General features: G+C 35.0%; 2 protein-coding genes and 1 pseudogene across 2 annotated transcripts; all 3 read right to left on the bottom strand.

Annotated features, from left to right (window-relative positions):
* Window positions 1–6,043: 6,043 nt before the first annotated feature.
* LOC142161946 (uncharacterized) lies at window positions 6,044–6,574 on the bottom strand. The gene has a single exon (XM_075218190.1). The coding sequence runs from the start codon at window positions 6,572–6,574 to the stop codon at window positions 6,044–6,046; it is 531 nt and encodes a 176-aa protein (XP_075074291.1).
* A 552-nt stretch (window positions 6,575–7,126) lies between these two features.
* On the bottom strand, window positions 7,127–8,340 carry LOC142161945 (uncharacterized; annotated as a pseudogene).
* Window positions 8,341–9,999: 1,659 nt separating this feature from the next.
* On the bottom strand, window positions 10,000–16,989 carry LOC107782474 (uncharacterized). Its single transcript, XM_016603364.2, has 3 exons — window positions 15,767–16,989; window positions 11,011–11,128; window positions 10,000–10,926 (listed from the first exon to the last, which is right to left on the bottom strand). The coding sequence occupies exons 1-3, from the start codon at window positions 16,583–16,585 to the stop codon at window positions 10,373–10,375; spliced, it is 1,491 nt and encodes a 496-aa protein (XP_016458850.1). The 5' UTR covers window positions 16,586–16,989; the 3' UTR covers window positions 10,000–10,372.
* Between the last annotated feature and the right edge of the window lie 346 nt (window positions 16,990–17,335).

The following is a 17,335-nucleotide window of genomic DNA, read 5'->3' as shown; positions in this document are numbered from 1 at the left end:
TGTTTCAACAATTTAAAGTTCATTCACTGTCTCTGTCTCGTTTTCCATCTACCAAAACAAACAAAAAAACCAAAATAAAATCAGAAATAGAAGAATAGAAAATGAAAGAGATAAAAAATAGAACATAAAGACAAATTGATACATACATAAAAATTGAAAAAACAGTATGAAAATTCAAAATAAAGATGTTGTAATATCTCTCTAACACACAAAAAAAGACACAAAAACACACATTATTTAATTTTTGTCGAGAAATAAAAGGTGAAAAACATCACATTTGAGCTCTAAGACAGAGGGGAAAGCAACAATGAACCAATAATAACTAATAGTGAAGAAGAAGATTACTTTACTGGCTTGAGACTTCGAGAGAACTTGGAGTTCACTACTTCACTGGCTTGAGACTTCGAGACCGAGAGGACTGAGTCACTGAGATAAAGAGTGAAGAAGAAGAGAGGCGGAACCGCAGAAGCTTGGTCAACTGAACTCTGAACTTCACTGGCTTGACTATGGCAACAATGAACTCTGAAGTCTGAAGAGTGAAGAGAGGCGGAAAAGAGGAAACATCGATATAACCTAGGAATAGTATTTAGGGTAGTATAGTATACTTAACCCTAAAATTTTAGGGTAGTATATTATTTATATATAGGCCCATATAATTTCGGATTTCGGATCGGATTAAAATCATGCCAATCCGAAAATTCGAAATTTTATAAAACATAATCTGTATCCAATCCGAAAATCCGAAATCCGAAATCCGAAAATCCGAAATAGAGTAGGTCGGATCGGATTTCGGATATCCGTTCCAAATGCACAGCCCTACCCACATGTGTATTAAACTCGAAACTAAACTCCTTTCTCACTTTGTTTTTGTTTTCTCTTTTTCAACTCTCCAACACTCTTGAGATTTTCAGAATGTCTTCTTCTTCCAAAAATCCTCTCTAAAAAAACTCTCATAAAAAAAATGTCCTCTTAAAAATGTCCTCCCTTCTATGTCAAAATGACTTTTATTTATAGCAAGACTCTTGTCTTGAACCATTAACCCGAAATATTCCCCTTATTGCATGCTTTGTTCCCCACTACCCTATGTCTTCTTTATTTAATTCTCTTGTCCCCCATGCCTACATGTTTTGTCCCCCACTATATTAAACAACTACATTATTCCCCACTAACTTATGTCTTGTCCCCCACTACATTAAACAATTATATCACCTCTCCACTAACTTTTGTCTTGTCCCCCACCATGTACTATTTTAATATTGTTAATGCCTAGTGGACAGAGCACTCAGATCAAATAATTGTTTAAATTTACAATTCCAAAAATACCCCTCCGACCTTACTGAAATTACCATTTTACCCTTGAAAGTACTGCAATTTACCAATCTACCCCATCAGCTATAACCAATTCACCTAATCAATTCCAACCAAAATACAGCAAATACAACCAATTTCTAAACAAAATCAATCAACAAATCCCATGAACACAGATTGAATCATACAACATCAGATTAATGGGAATAAGTTAACCATATTGGGAACCAATCCTGGTTAACTTAGACAAAAAATGAACGAACAAGGAGACAACAATATTAACAACAAAAGTGAACTGAAACAACATGAATCACAATTAACCGAATCGAAATGCAAACTAAAATCATATGATGAACAACAAAGAGCAGGAAACCAAACAATACACAAAATGAAATTATCCGAACCAACTCAATATTAGCAAAGATACTATATATTATACAACTAATAATCACGAATGACAAACCAATCAAACTCAAATTCGACTAAACAGAATTCAAAGAATTGTTTACAACCAAGATTCAACTAAGAACGATTCAAACTCCTTAACCCATAATATTTAAACAGATTTTAGCGGTTCTTATCTTACTCACATATAGATCATAAAATGAGAAAGGGAGATGAGACGAACCTTAAAAACCTTTAACAATCCGGTCCTCGACTGCGTATGAACTGTTTCGACGATCCCGACCAAAGCTCGAACAAACGAGATGGTGGGGTCTCGTTTTGGACTGAAGGCGACGAAAAAAGGTGAAGCAGTAGCGATGGGAATTGGTTTTGAATCAGATGCTCGACGAGGCAGCAGCAACGCAGCAGAAGCAGATGCTAGACGAAGCTGAAGGCAGCAACAACGCAGCAGGTGCAGCTTGGTTTTGAAGCAGATGCTAACCCTACGTCCATGACTAGAGCTCGACGAAGCAAGAGGCTGGGTGATGGTGGCCTTTTGAAGACGAAGCAGAAGGCGAGGTGCTAGGGTGATGGTCGTCGAGGAAAGCAGCCATGGGAGCTCGAGCTCGAGCTCGACGACGAAGAAGAAAGAAGCTTGCTTGGCTATTGGTTTGGAGCTGTTGTGCAGGGTTATGGGCGACGGGGATGGTCGTTGGTGGTTGAAGCTGGTCGACGTTCATGGATGCTTGCTTGGTGGAGCAACTGGTCGCGAGGAGGAAGATGATGGTGGTGGTTTGGTGTAGTCCATGGCTGGACGTAGCAGAAGGCAGCTATAGAGGCGGCGAACATGGAGCTCGACGAAGAAGGCAGCTATGGGAGCTCGAGCTCGATGACGAAGACGAAGAAGATGAAGCAGCAGCAGTGGTCGATGTCGTGGGTTTGAAGGCAGCCATGGATGTGTGTGTTTTGGAGTTTTGGAGATGGTGAAGGAGAAGAGGCAGCCATGGTTGGGAGCTTGGAGGAGTTGTTCATGGTGAGGGTGAAGAGAGAAAGAGAGGGGGCAGATGGGTTTAGGTTTAGTTTTTAGGAAAAGTGAAGTGAAGATTAGGAGGGGTTAGGTCATTTGGGGTTATGGGGCGGACCGGGTCGGGTCGACTCGGTGGGTCTTTGGGTTGGATAAGGGTTTATTTAGTTTGGGTAGAGGTGTTTTGGGACTAGGTTCAAAATTGAGGAAGAGGCCTAATTTCGATTTTTCTTTATTTTTTGCTCTCTTTTCTTTTACTTTCTAATTAATAAAACTAAAATTCTAAATTAAGTAATAAACTAAATTAACTTATCAAAAATACTAACTAATTCCTAGCAACATTTATCATACATAATTAAATACCCATTAAAACAAAATTGCACAATTTGACATTGAGTGCTAAAAATGCAAACGATGCATATTTTTGTAATTTTCATTCTTGTAAAACAAACTTAATTATTCCTAATTGTAGAATTAAATCCTAAATGCAAATGAGACATATTTTTGTATTTTTTATTAATTTAACAAATAAACATGCATGGACAAATACAAATAATTATTCTAAAATGCCGCAAAAATTCTCAAAATTGCACACAAAGGAAAATCGTTTTATTTTGAATTTTTTGGGAGTAATTCTTTCATAGGGCAAAAATCACGTGCTTACAACAACAACTGATTAGGTGGACTTTCCTGATTCATGCCTATTTTTGCTACAGTATTCATGAATATAGTAGCTTAAATGCATCTAATACATCTTATAACAACAAAAAACGTATCTACAATCTGTAATATAGCAAATGGTATCTATAGATAGCTAATTACCACTAAAAGATAGTGCTTTATGAAAATTTCCCTAATTGTAACAAGAGAAGGCCGCAAACTTCTGCACTAAGAGGGAGTAGGTAGGGGCCCAATAGGGCTGATGTTGCTCCAACTCTCTCTCTCTCTCTCTCTCTCTCTCTCTCTCTCTCTCTCTCTCTCTCTCTCTCTCTCTCTCTCTCTCTCTCTCTATATATATATATATATATATATATATATATATATATATATATATATACATTCTATATTTATAACAACATCTTAAGAATAAATAAGTATAATTCCACCTAGTAACTATTTCTTCAGGTATGAGTCTTGGTTTTAGTCCATAGTGTACACATTTTTCCTTAAATGCATTTAATCTAGCACTTTTATTATTTCCTTGAATTACACCAACAACTCTCCTAACTAATTTCATCTCTAAATAATGCAAGGCCACTCTTCACAATCAAGTTATAAATATGACATGCACATCTAACATGAAATATTTCAGGAAGTGGTAGGTGTAGATGCAATTTTAATATTGTAATAGCAGCATTGTTGTTAGAAGCATTATCAAATGACACATACAAAACTTTTTCTGCAAGATTATAAAATATAGCAACTTCATGGATAGTATTACTTATAAATGCACCAGTATGACTTTGATCTTCATCATATTTAAAAGCAATAATACGTTTTTGCATACAAAAATTATCATCTATCAAATGGCATGTAGCAGTCAAATAATCATTTCATTTACAGCACGACCAATATCAAAAGTAAGAGAAACTTTAGAAGGAAGACTTGCGAACAAATAACGTATATATGTATGATATTGTCCAAAAAGCCTAAAGATATCAGCTCTACAAGTACTTGTAGAAATACCTTTAAACATAGAGTTATAAATTCTTTGAATATAAGTAACAAGATACGGTGAAGAAGCAAAACTAAAAGGTAAACAACCTAAAACAATCATTTTAGCTAATTCTTTCCGATCTTTCTTAATATCGTATTTACCCATTAACCCCCCCCCCCCAGTACTTAGGTTAAGTTTATTGCCCAGATTGCTCATCTACTCCCCAATCAAGAGGATGTTTCTCTTCCATATGCCTACGAAGTTGACCCGTTCCCCCTCCATTACCAGGCTCATATTTATAATGTTCACTACAAATTTTATATTTTACATAATTTTTTTGATCTTCTAGTCTTTCAAAAAATATCCAATACTTACTTCTTAATCGTTGATTCTTCTTAATAGGGAGAGGAGGCCTACTTGTTGCACCCCTAACATTTTGAGTTTGACTAGCATTATCAGGTGTAGGTGGTGGTGTTTCAAGATTATTGGGTGATTGAATATCATCTAAATCATCATCTATACCAAAATTTTCTTGCATTCACTCATAATCTACATTTAAATTTTCAGGTGAACTTTCAGAAATATGTGTAAAGCTACTAGAAGAACCAACACCACCTCTTGATCTTTTGGAAGTTTTCTTACTACCACCTTTACTAGTGCACGCTTTTTTGGCCGCTCTACGTAAATCCATTATGTAAATTAAATTAAGAAATTAAATTAATAATACTAAATAATAAAATAAGTGTACACCAAATAAGAGAAAGAGATGGAACGAGTGTACCAGAATTTCGGATGTCGCACTGATTTTGATATCAAAATCAAACTTCAATTGATAGACCGAAACTTTATACTTGATAGTGCTTGATACCACTTCACTTGAATACTTGATATTTGATAATAATAATTTTGTAATGGCTAAACTAAATAATTGATGAAACTTGAAATAATAAATAATTGAGAATTTAAGAACTATAATATCAAGAGAGAATTGAGACTTGAGAGAGAATTAGAGTAGTAATAGAGTGAATTGTGAGAAAAAATGAAGAAGAAGTGGGGCTATTTATAGGTTTTAAAAGGTTAAAAATGTAATTTTACAGAGGCCGAAATGGCCATTTCTGCAAAATCTGGCCGTTCCCCAACGATCATTTCTCAATTTGACCGTTGGCAACAGTCCAATTAATTAAAATAAAAAATAAAAAAATTAGCAACAGTAACTGGGCTCATAACGGGCTGCAACCCGTTAACAACCCGTTAACGGGTCACGGGCTTAGCGGGTTCGGTGCACCGTTAACCAAAACATGTTCGTCCAAAACCCGCCTCCCAACCAAACCCGTCCCAGCCCGCACAATAAGGAACAATACCGGGCTGAATCGGGCTAACCCGGATTGAAGCGAGTTGAAAACGGGTCATCCCTGCCCAGAGGCGTATCCAGGATTTCAAGAGAATGGGTGCACCGTTAAATTTTTATAGACATTGGTATGATATAGGAACAACAAGTATAATTTTACAATGACAATAAGTTCATGAGCAAACTATAATTAATATTATAGTCACACAAAAAAAACATCATTCACTTTACAATTGTCCTCGACGAGTTTTCATACTTTGAAAACGGTTAATAATAGCATCATTACTTACAGTCTTAAATATTCCACGCTCTATATAGCAAACTAAAAATTGTTTAAAAAATCTTCATCCATTCTATTGCGTAGATCATTTTTTATGTACTTCATCGATGAGAATGCTCTTTCCACACTTGCGGTAGCAACAGGTATAATCAAAGTCAACTTCACAAGTAAATATACATGTGTCCAAGTCTGATCAACTTTTGTCTCAACCATAACTCTAGCAAGATCTTTAATTCCTTTCAAGTTAAGAAACTTGCTATCACACTTTTGAGCATAGACAATGAAGCTATCGAGTTGAAAACCAAGTTCCCGAAGCTTGTTTTCATCAAATTCACTTGGATAATACTTGGCCAGTTTCATTATCTTGTTCTTGTCAAAATTTGCAAATGAATCAACCGGACTCAAACTAGCCATACCAAGGAGTAAATCATTAGTCACTACATCAAAACGGCTATTAAGCTCTTGAAGCTCCAAATCAATAACGACATAAAATACTTCCACACGAAAGTGATGTAAATAGGAAACTTCGGATCTCTTACGTTTCGACTTTCCAATAACATAGTCTTCATCCATGTTGGGAATTGCAATGTCATGTTTACTACAAAATGAGCAAACCTCCATCAAAGAGTCTCATTCCTTTTCTCTCATCTTTTGTGTCTTTTCTTTGCAAGGTCAAGCATTCCCATAGCACTAACGATATCTTGATCTTTCTTTTGTAGAACTTTGTTCAATTCATTAGTCAATAGCAACACCTTAAACATCAAGTTCAACATAAATACAAATGTGAATTCTTGAATCATGCTCAAAAGATTTTGTGCGGCAAATCTATCAAGATGATATAGACACTCATGTTTCATATCTTTAAGCACATTAACAATTGAAGAAAATAAAACTATGAAATTGTCCAAGGTCTTATAATGATACCCCCAACGAGTATCACCCGGTCGTTGGAGGCCTCGTTCTTGATTCAAATCTTGTCCAGTAAGAACTTCTCCAACTTTAATCAACTCTTCCAATTTATCCAATTGATGTTGCCGAAGTGAATCCCTGCGCTTAAAAGAAGCTCCAATAGTATTCAAAACATTAGTGACAACATAAAAAAAATTATCCGCATCCGAATGCTTTTTAGAAATAGCTAAGTGCTAGTTGCAATTGATGAGCAAAACAATGAATAGAATATGCAGACGGAGTATCTTTCAAAATCAAAGATTTGAGGCCATTTTTTCCCCTTGCATATTACTAGCACCATCATAACCCTGTCCACGTATCTTGGATGGACTTAATGAATGTTTCAAAAGCAAAGAATAAATCTCTTTTTGTAATGGTTGGGAAGATGTGTCACTCACATGGACAATACCCAAGAATCGCTCTATAATCATTCCACTTTTGTTGACATATCTCAAAATTAGAGCCATTTGCTCCTTATGTGAGATGTCTTTTGATTCATCAACTAATATTCTAAAAAAATCACCACCCAAGTCTTCGATAATAGCTTTAGTTGTTTCTTTAGCACAAGCTTCCACAATCTCTTTTTGAATTGTCGGACAAATCATCATATCATTTTATGGAGCATGGCGTAATATTACTTTTTTGACATCCAGATGCATATCGCCATGCCATTCCAAAAGTTCAAGAAAAGGGACTTTATATTCAGAATCTTCACTTTCATCATGACCACGAAATGGAAATCCCGATCTTAAGAGAAACCTTGCCACATCTATTGAGGCTTTTAAGCGCATACGATAATCACTTTTTACTTTTTCGCTTTGCTTGTCAAAAGAAGAACGAATCGATTGACGTTGATTTTTCAAATCTTGCATACTATTAAAACACTTATGATGGATATTGTTCACATCACCAACATGTGCCTTAAGTCTTTCCACGGCTTTGCTCCAACCTCTAAAACCGTCTTTTGTAAATGCATCTCCCCCATTACCACGACTTTCGAGTTCATTCTTGAATAAATAGCAACACAAACAAAATGCAACATCCGCTTTAGTGCTATACTCCAACCATTGAGAATATGGTCCTTTGAACAAAGTGGGACAAAATTGACGCATTTTATTCCCAAACTTAGTTTTAGGAAAGACATGGCGTATCAGTTTACAAGGCCCCATTTGAATATAATATCTCCTCACTTCATCTCGAATATTAGGACCATAACTAGAAATAAGTAATCTTTCTTTGGGATCCACTTCAAGAGATTCCAAATTAAGCTCTAAATGTGGGGAATGATGTGTTTCCCTTTGAATTTTCGGATTTATTTGTGAACTCGCAGATGGCCGACTAAAACTAGAACTTGGTTGGCCAACATTTAGCTTGATGAGAAATTTATCCATTTCAATGTCAGGATTACCTTTCCTACAAAATCAAATTTTCACAATTCTACTCAAACTGAATCCAAAAAAATTATAAAAGTACAAATCAATCACAATCACAAAAATCACAAGTTCACAATTAGAAGAATTACAAGTTACAAGTAGTGGGCAACTATTTGGGAATAAGAAAGTTAATGTCATTTTTTAAGAAGTGAAGCAACAAGCCATCAATAGTTTCAGTACTTTTAAAACAAAAAATTCAAGCAAATATGGATAGGGTAATATTGACAAGAATGACATTACTCTGAGAAGATAAAGAAGTGAAGAGGCAAAGAGAAATACCAATTTTGAAGAGCTGAAGACGAGATTTAAAGCTTGTCGATGCCTATTATAACACTTCTTCCCGTTCTTGACTGTCAAAATAAATTTTAAACATTCAAATAATCAATAACATTTCAACCCAACTTCAGTACTTCAAAAATCAAAGAAAAAAGACAAAGAAACAAAAGAAGCAGTAAGATTGATAAAGAAATTGGAAAAATATGTGACCTTAGTTTGCAAAAAAAATGGTATTTTGCTGTTGTAAAAGACTTGGGGCTAGAGAGTGTTTTCTGGAGAGGTGCTTTTGATTTAGGGATTTTGAAAAGTGACTACAGAAGGAGTTGTGCACTACTATTAGGTAATAAAAAGAGGAAAAGAAAAAAAGAATCGTCTCTGCTAAAGGAGCAGAAAACTTTACATGGTGGGCCAGGAGCATGGGATGTACCCAATTAATTAATTATTAAAAAGTGAAATAATGGATAATTTTAAAAGAGGAAACATGGGGAATCGAACTACTGACCTGGTAAATGGAAGGTGCACTCCTCTACCAGTACACTACAATGCTCACTTGAGGGTGGGTTCACCCATACAAATTTAAGTATTTTATGTTGAAATTTACTGTTGCTATACACAGTTCAGGGAGAGGAGGATGGGTTCACGTGACCCACCCCCTCCCAAGTAAATCCGCCCCTGTCCCTGCTCGATTAACACCCATAGTTAATAATGGTGGGTGGTGGTAGTAGTGATGGTTGTGGTTGTAATTGAAGAAGATGGTGGTGGGTGGTTGTAGTTTATAATAGTGGGCAGTGCTGACTATGGTTAATGATAGTGATGGGGTGATTGGTTGTGGTAGCTGATGTGGATGAGTGTGTGGATATGGTTGAGGATGATAGTGGTGGTGGTGGGGGGGGGGGGTAGTAGTGGTGGCAACTATGGTTGAGGATGATGGTGGTGCTGGTAGTTGATAATAGTAGGCGGTGGTGGCAGTCAGTAATGAATGTGGACAATAACATCTTAATGAAATTAAATCTTGGTTATATATCTTAATCATACAGACCTATTCAGACCTAAGTAGTTGTGAATTTAAAAAAATAAACACACTTAATGATTAAGATCTGAATGATTAAGATTTAAACTTTAAAGACAAACGCACTTAATATTTGATATATGAATTATTGGATACATAGGTGTATTCAATACTAATATATCACTATTTTCTAAAGATATATATACATATACATAAAAAATTTACCGAACTTTAGAGGTGTCGGTGACTCCTCGGTATAGCGCAGGTCCGCCCTCTGAGTACCAGAGCATTTCATCTAAATAGTTGGTTGAAGTGATGAGTAAATAAAGATCTTAGATACATTAATATGTTATTTCCTATCTAACATTCTTATTTTTGCATGCAAATGAGATTGTTAACTAACAATGATTAACTAGAATTTAGCATAACTTGATCCAGAAATGGAGTACAACCAAAGTTCTCTTCTAATTCAACATTTCACCATCCCTTCTTTCTCCAAGGAAGAGAAAAAGAAGGAATGAGTTCAAAACTCATGTAGCCCATTTCTCAAGGTGGTCTCACTCATTCTAGCTAGCCATTTTCTGTCAACAACTGAATGACAAAAACAACCTTGAGAATTGAGTATATGCTTCTAATATTTTCCCTAACTCCCCTTTTAACTATGTTATGTTATTACCATTCTACTGCACTGCACCTAAAGATCTGCTAGCTGAAGATGATATCAAGCAAGAGCTCATTCATCAAAGATGCAAAGACTTCAATTTCCAACTCCAAAATAACTTCTTGCTTCTCTAAATCTGTGTTCTTCCACTCGCCTCGGCTTTCAATGTCTCGAATATAAGCCATCCTGTTTTGTTGCACCTTCCAATCTAACAGTACCTCAATTGGTTTCCCATTTATCCAATCTTTTGCTACTTGCAACAGCTTGTTATTGAATGCATCACCTCTTGTTAGGTCTTCTGAATGTTCACTGGCATTGAGAATCCTCTCCTTAAAGAAATCCAACAGTATTTTCTCTGCCTTTAGTTTCATGTTATAAGATGGCAATGAAGCTTTCAATTCTTGAACCAAATCTAATGCTTTGCTTTCAACTGTCTGTTTGTCCTCTTCTTGTTCCTCAACTTCAGTTTCTGAGGTATTTGTGAGTGGGGATTCACTCTCTGATTCTGAAGAAACGATTCTTTTCTCTAAGTTTAGTGGTTCTAGTTGAGTGAGACACTCAAACCTTTGGATTTTCTTCATGAGTTTTTTGGTAGTTCCTGTTACAAATATATTTAAGATTTTCTGTTAGAAGGGTATAAATTTTGAATTATTCTTTAACACAAATTGATTAGGGATTTTACCTTCCACACGAGCTAATCTATGCTGGAAAGGTGATGAAACCTCGTCTTCATCACCAAATGGACAATCCAGTATAGAAACTGGACTAAACTGTTCTTTTTCCTCATTTGGCCAATGTTTCTGCACATAACAATGAAAATTAAGAAATCTTTGAGGATTATTTTGAACATTAATCGTGTACAATATCAAATATTGAATGCGAGAAATATTACTCCATTTGTATCAAGTTATGTGACACTTTTCATTTTTTCAAGATTCAATTTCTTAAATTTGACATTCATTTGGACATGAATATTTTTTGTTTTTTGAAATAAAATTTACATATTTAAAAAGTACGTAAAAAATACTATGTATAAGTCACAATAATTAATAATTTAAAATATTTAAAAGGCATATAAAAAATAACAGTCAAAAAATAATTTGTTTGACTCTTGAAATCCGAACATTTTAACATAAATTGGGATAAAGGAAGTACTGTTAAATTTTAAAACAAAGGAAGATAGAAGAAAAGAAATAATCAAACAAACAGGGGCTACACATCCAACATATCTCTTATTATTAATTTTGTTCGGTTGTTCTCCTGGCAAGACCAACCAGTATGGCCCCTACCCTTAGCTATAGTGTTAATAAAGTCACATAAATGTTAGTGTCAATATACTTTAGACACTTGAATTTATTTGATAGTTCCACTTCAATGAGACTGTCTTGGCATCACTTATCATGCGTGACAATAGGGAAATCTCACTTACTTATTTTTTTTTTTAAAAAAAAAAAAACCATCTTCACATCAGAAGATTAAAAGAAAAATATAGAAGAAAGGGGAACTAACTGAAAGCAACAACTCAGTATATTTTTACAAGTGGGGTTTGGAGGAACTAACCGAAAGGAAAACTAATTTTTTTTGTCTTCATATGACCTATACATCACAGATTCAAGCCGTAAAAGCAGTTATTAATACTTGCATTAGGATAGACTGTCTATATTATAACCCCCAAGAATACAACCCTTCTTTGCACCCCGCGTGAACGCATAATACTTTGTGCATTGGAGTGTCTATTTTTTCCAAAATATAATTAATATTAGTAGTACTTTAAAAATAGATTAAAATTTTGGCGTCGAGATTTTAAAAGTTCCCAATCTCCTAGAGCAATTTCTTGAAAAGGGTGGAAATAAATAGTACACATAGGAAAGATGTGGTCAAGTTTTGTTATTAGGAAGTCAACTATTCTCCAGGGATGTTTCTACCGTAAGCAAATGGACACAAACTCCGAAGACAATTTCAAATTCGTCATAAGTCAACTTAACTACTAGACAAAGAATGTGACTTCTGTCTACCCATATTTATACTATTTTCATTTTCAAATAAAAGAAAAGGGAATTTCAGATCCTTAACTAAAACGTTATTTTATATAGTTTACCCATCGACCCAGTACCCAAATCCCTCTTACACACTAGTTCCCCACGGGGATAATATTATACACTCAATCTTTCAAAAGTGTGTCAATAACACATCACTTTTGACCTGTCCAAGTAATAGTCTATGTTGTGTATCACACGCACGTCTCTAAATTAAAAGGACTCTTTTAATTACCCAACCCTTTTAAAGATCCGACCCACTCAAATAAAACACCCCAACAATTAGTGCACCACCTTCCCCACCACTGCACCACCTTCTCCACCATTGCAAACCCTTCTTCTTTGTAAAAAAATAATATTCTGCCATAGTTACCACAAAAATGCTAGTTGTAACACACAAATAACATATCCAAAAAAATTTCACTGGCCGGAATTTCGCCTGAAACTCCATCTCCGGCCAACCCTTCATTTTGGTATTATCTCTTCTTTTTCACAAAACTCAATAATGGTGAGCCAAAAGAAAATAACGAAAAGGAAAAATTTCAGTTCATTATTTGGCACAATTGAAAGAACCAAAAAGACCACTTTGTCAATAAAATTCCAAAACAAGAAATTGAAAACTTAATTTCTTCTGCAATTCTGCCCTTCTCAATGACATAACTACCACCAAGAAATTTTCGGAGAAATTTCGAATCTTAAACAACCAAAAGAAAATGGAATAGGAGAAGTTTGAATCGGGGAAGGAGACGAAATAGGGTGAGGGGAGACGAAACCTGGGGGTGAGGAACTAGGAAGAAGACGCGGGGTGGGGGGTTGGGGCTGGGAAGAAGACAAGAGTGGGAGGGGTTATTTTTTATTTTTTTTAAATTTGTTAATTGGCGTAAAAAGGAAAAAAAACTTAAAAATTAGACACGTGAATTCTTTATAAACTTTCTGACATGAAATTCTTAGCATTACGCGTCAGGGGAGGACCTAGTGCATGGACTACGGGTTCTCGGGAACCCAATAACTCTTGCGTAGACTCTGTATTTATATTAAGAAATTCACTAAGTATTGGTAAATATCTGACTGTGAACCCAGTTATCATTACATATTAATCTGAAATTACGGTAGGAACCCATAAGCCTCAAATCCTGAATCCGCCTCTGTAATACGTGCTTGTGTTATGTGAAGAACACACAAGTGCCACGTAGTTAAAGTGGTGTGCTATTGACACACTTTTAAAATGTTTGAGTATGTAATATTATCCCCGTAGTAAACAAGTGTGTAAGAAAAATTTGGGTACAAGATCAATGGGTAAACTATGTATTTTGCCAATATGATATCGTTTATAGAAGTTCTTATTATAAGGAAAAACACATAACCAATTTTTGAGCTACCTAGCGTAAAGATAAATTATGAAATGGAAATATTAATGTTTCCACATGCTAATAAATATTAATGTTTGTAGCAGTTATACGTCCAAACAAACCAAACTATCACTCACCTTTTTCCTCTTTCCTTTTACGCGCAAGGATATGCAAGTTATTTAAAACATACCATACACACGACCGACACAAGTTCAATGTGATAGAAATAATATCTTCTCATATTTTAGCTTGCTACAAATAAAAAACAATAAAGGACCCTACAATATTATTATTCACAAAATTAAAGAAACTTTTATATACACAAACAATCTAAGTATTTTTTATTGAAGAATTAATATAGAGGTAATTAAATCACTCGAACTCGTAATACTAGAAAAAATTGTAATCTCTTGACTACTAATATTAATTAGCAGTCATGTGAAAACTTAGCTTCCGCTTGGACATAGTTTTTTTTTTTTTTTGTATTTTTTTCGAAAACGTTGTTTGTTCATGAAATCTGATCAGTTTTTGAAAAAAAATTAGAAGAAATTTTTTCAAGTTTAGACTATTTTTAGATGAAAATTTTTCTTTCACTCAAAGTAAAATATATTGTGAGACACAACTTTAACTTCCAAAAATTATTTTTCAACACCATTTCAATAACTTTTTATTCAAGTTTCAACCAATTTATGTTCAAATACCGACTTAAAAGGCTAATTTTCAATAAGGAGAGTTTGCATATGAATCACTGGATATTTATTTTGAAAAGGATAATGGAATTATTTTATACTATAATATATAACCGAACTAACTACTCCTACACAGTCCTACTAATCAGAGAATAAGAAAATGACACTTCATACCTGGTTTAATGCAATCAAACAAATTGCTATCTACACTATTATGTGTCAAACAGTCAAAGAGGTGGGTCAGGGTATTTTAGGAAATAAAACAAATATAGTAATCTGCTGTCTCGACTTCCACAAAGTTAATGCTAGTCTACATAGATAGCCGTAGATCCCGCAAGGCGACAACAACGTAGCGGGATCAGTGCCGTCTCATAACCCGACTGTAACTTCGTTGTCAGTGTCGAGAAGCATGCAATTAAACCCTGAATACCCCGCACGTGTACTCTCCAGGTTTACCCCAAATAGTTCCACCTGTTTTTGCTCCTACCATATCGCTGTGAAAATTCATTTCTCTAGAAAATTCTTCTTTTATAATATAATTCAAATTTCTTACACCATACTTTTTTTACTATATTTCAAAATTTTGAATTCACCACGCTTTAATTATACCTTGAGAATACAACTTTATTTTAATTTTTCTAAGCTCAACAAATTATTACACCCCCTCATAATTACTAAGGTTTGTCTAATATTTTAATTTACTCGTCATGTTCAAAATTTTACCGCTACTATGAAAATTCCAACTTGAACCTCGCAAACTTACTATGTAAAAGAAAAATTTCTCGTGCTGAAAATATATGGGATATATATCGATGCTATTATTGATTAATTCACAATAAGTTCTTCTTGTGCTTTGCCTTTCTTATCGAATATCATACATTTTTACTAAGCTTTAAAAGTCTTGAACAGAATTGTCAAAGTATAAATAATTTAACTAGCGTTTGAACATAAATTTGATTGAAAATTGAAAAAAGAGTTTTTGAGTTATGTTGAAAAATAATTTTTGAAAGTTAAAGTTGTGTTTAGACATGTATTTTATTTGAAGCGAAGAAAAAATTTCAATCAAAAACTGCCCTAAATCAGTTTTTAAATTTTTTTCCCCATTTACATGATCATATTTCATAAACAAACAGTATTTTCAAACAAAATCTATGATGAAAGGGGAGTTTAAGTTCCTATATCTAAAAATCTATTCTTACTAATTTGGTAATAAGTTCCATTTGACCTTTGCTAGTTGTGTTGATTATATGTAAAAAGGTAAACTGATAATGCAAGTAATAGTGATAAAATAAAAGAAAGAAAACATGAAATTAGAGAAATAAGACAAAAATGAAAAAGAAATGTTAGGAAAAAAAGAAGCTAACCTTTTTGTTAGGAGAGTTGGTAGTGCTACCGTGACTGCTTACAGTTGAGTCTGGTGAATCATCACCGGTAGTTGCGCCAACTTTTTTGCTGTTGATCACCTTCTCTGTTCCTAAGCTCTTCGAAGCGACGACGTCGTTTTCTGTCTCCGTCGAATTAACCTCCGAGTTACCACTTGAAGTTTGCAGTGAATTATTTTCACTTGAAGCAGTGAAATCACTATCTGACCAGCTGTTACTGTTACTTTTACTTTTACTCTCACTCACACTCACGCTCATTGAGCTATTTGAATCGCCGGCGGTTATGGCAGTTATAACCGGAGAAAAACCCGGCGATTTTAGTTCTTCCTTATCTAACCGGTTGAAAGACGTCCACCAGTGGATCTCCTTGTGATCGCCTCTCTTCCAGAAGCTTCTTTTCAGCTTCCGAGACAAACTCCTCGGAAAAATTGCCTTCATCATCGGCTTCTTCTTCTTCGACGGCGAAGAAGACAGAGGAGACCTCGCTCCGGCGAACGGGAGGTGTTTCACGGCGTTGATCACCGCCACAGACGCTTTCTGAAATGCAGAAACCGTCGCCGACGGCGGCGATGGTTTTGGCCGGGTTTTGAGTAACGATTTTGCATTTTTCATGTATGGCGGCGGCGGTGCTGGTTGATACTTGTTCTTTAAGTCGATTTCGAGAAGAAATCGAACTGTAGTGCAACATTGCCGGCGAGGATATGATCGGAAACCGCTCGATGAGCATGAACTCAAGTCATCTAACAGGTAATCTTTCAGCATCAATTGTTTTGGTAATGGTTTCATCAATTTCAAATCCATAATCAAACAGTACCAAAGAAAAACACTAAAAAAAAATTTTCAAGACTTAAACGAACAACTTGAAGAGCCGAAATTTGAATTAGAATCAGAGACAAAAGTGGTAAGGAAATAATATCAGAATCAAAGAGAGAGCATTGAATTAGAACGGACAGAATGCAAGTTTAGTGAGAGACAGAGAAAGCTCATACAGAAAGCTGTAGCATTTTGCAGCTTTTACTGATTGATAACAGTGTAAATATTGAATGAAAAATTTAAGACACTAAAAAAGGGGGCCAATGGGTGGTGAAATAGAGAGGCAGCTTCTTAAAGCTAAAGTTGAAGATCTCAAGAAAATGATAAAACAATTGGCTATCACTGGCAAATAAGGGGATTTTTAGCAGTAAGAGAGAACAAGAAATGGAAGTAGAAGTAGAAGAAGAAGCATGGATGCTTCTTGTAGAGGTTTTTTGAATCTCAAGTTTGATTAAATTAATGAGTTTAAAGATTTGTATTTGAGTTTGAACTTAGTATTTAATTAATAGGAGTTTAATTAATTGAATTAGCTGGTTTTGAGATTTGATTACAAATCTCGGCCTGTTAGACTTGGGACTGACCACTGGTTGACCTTGTTAGATTAGAATATTTCAATATTGTGTGGTTTCTATCACGCGCTCTCGGTTGTCCAGCGCGTGCAGCGACTATTCTGCATGGCATTAAATGTCTACTGATGAAATTGCTGGAATTGTTTGCACTATATTGCGTTTTGAGAAC

Source organism: Nicotiana tabacum, chromosome 1 (genome assembly GCF_000715075.1).
Source record: "Nicotiana tabacum cultivar K326 chromosome 1, ASM71507v2, whole genome shotgun sequence".
NCBI lineage: Eukaryota > Viridiplantae > Streptophyta > Magnoliopsida > Solanales > Solanaceae > Nicotiana > Nicotiana tabacum.
The sequence above is the reverse complement of the archived record's forward strand: the minus strand, read 5'-3'. Positions and strand labels throughout refer to the sequence as shown.

Bases quoted from the DNA above. Each gene is read 5' to 3' on its own strand.
- LOC142161946 (XM_075218190.1), bottom strand. From the start codon at position 6,574: ATGGATGAAGACTATGTTATTGGAAAGTCGAAACGTAAGAGATCCGAA.
- LOC107782474 (XM_016603364.2), bottom strand. From the start codon at position 16,585: ATGGATTTGAAATTGATGAAACCATTACCAAAACAATTGATGCTGAAA. The intron at 11,129-15,766 runs GTTAGCTTCTTT...TGTTATGTGCAG, and splicing joins CCAACTCTCCTAACAAAAAG to AAACATTGGCCAAATGAGGA. The intron at 10,927-11,010 runs GTAAAATCCCTA...TATTTGTAACAG, and splicing joins TAGATTAGCTCGTGTGGAAG to GAACTACCAAAAAACTCATG.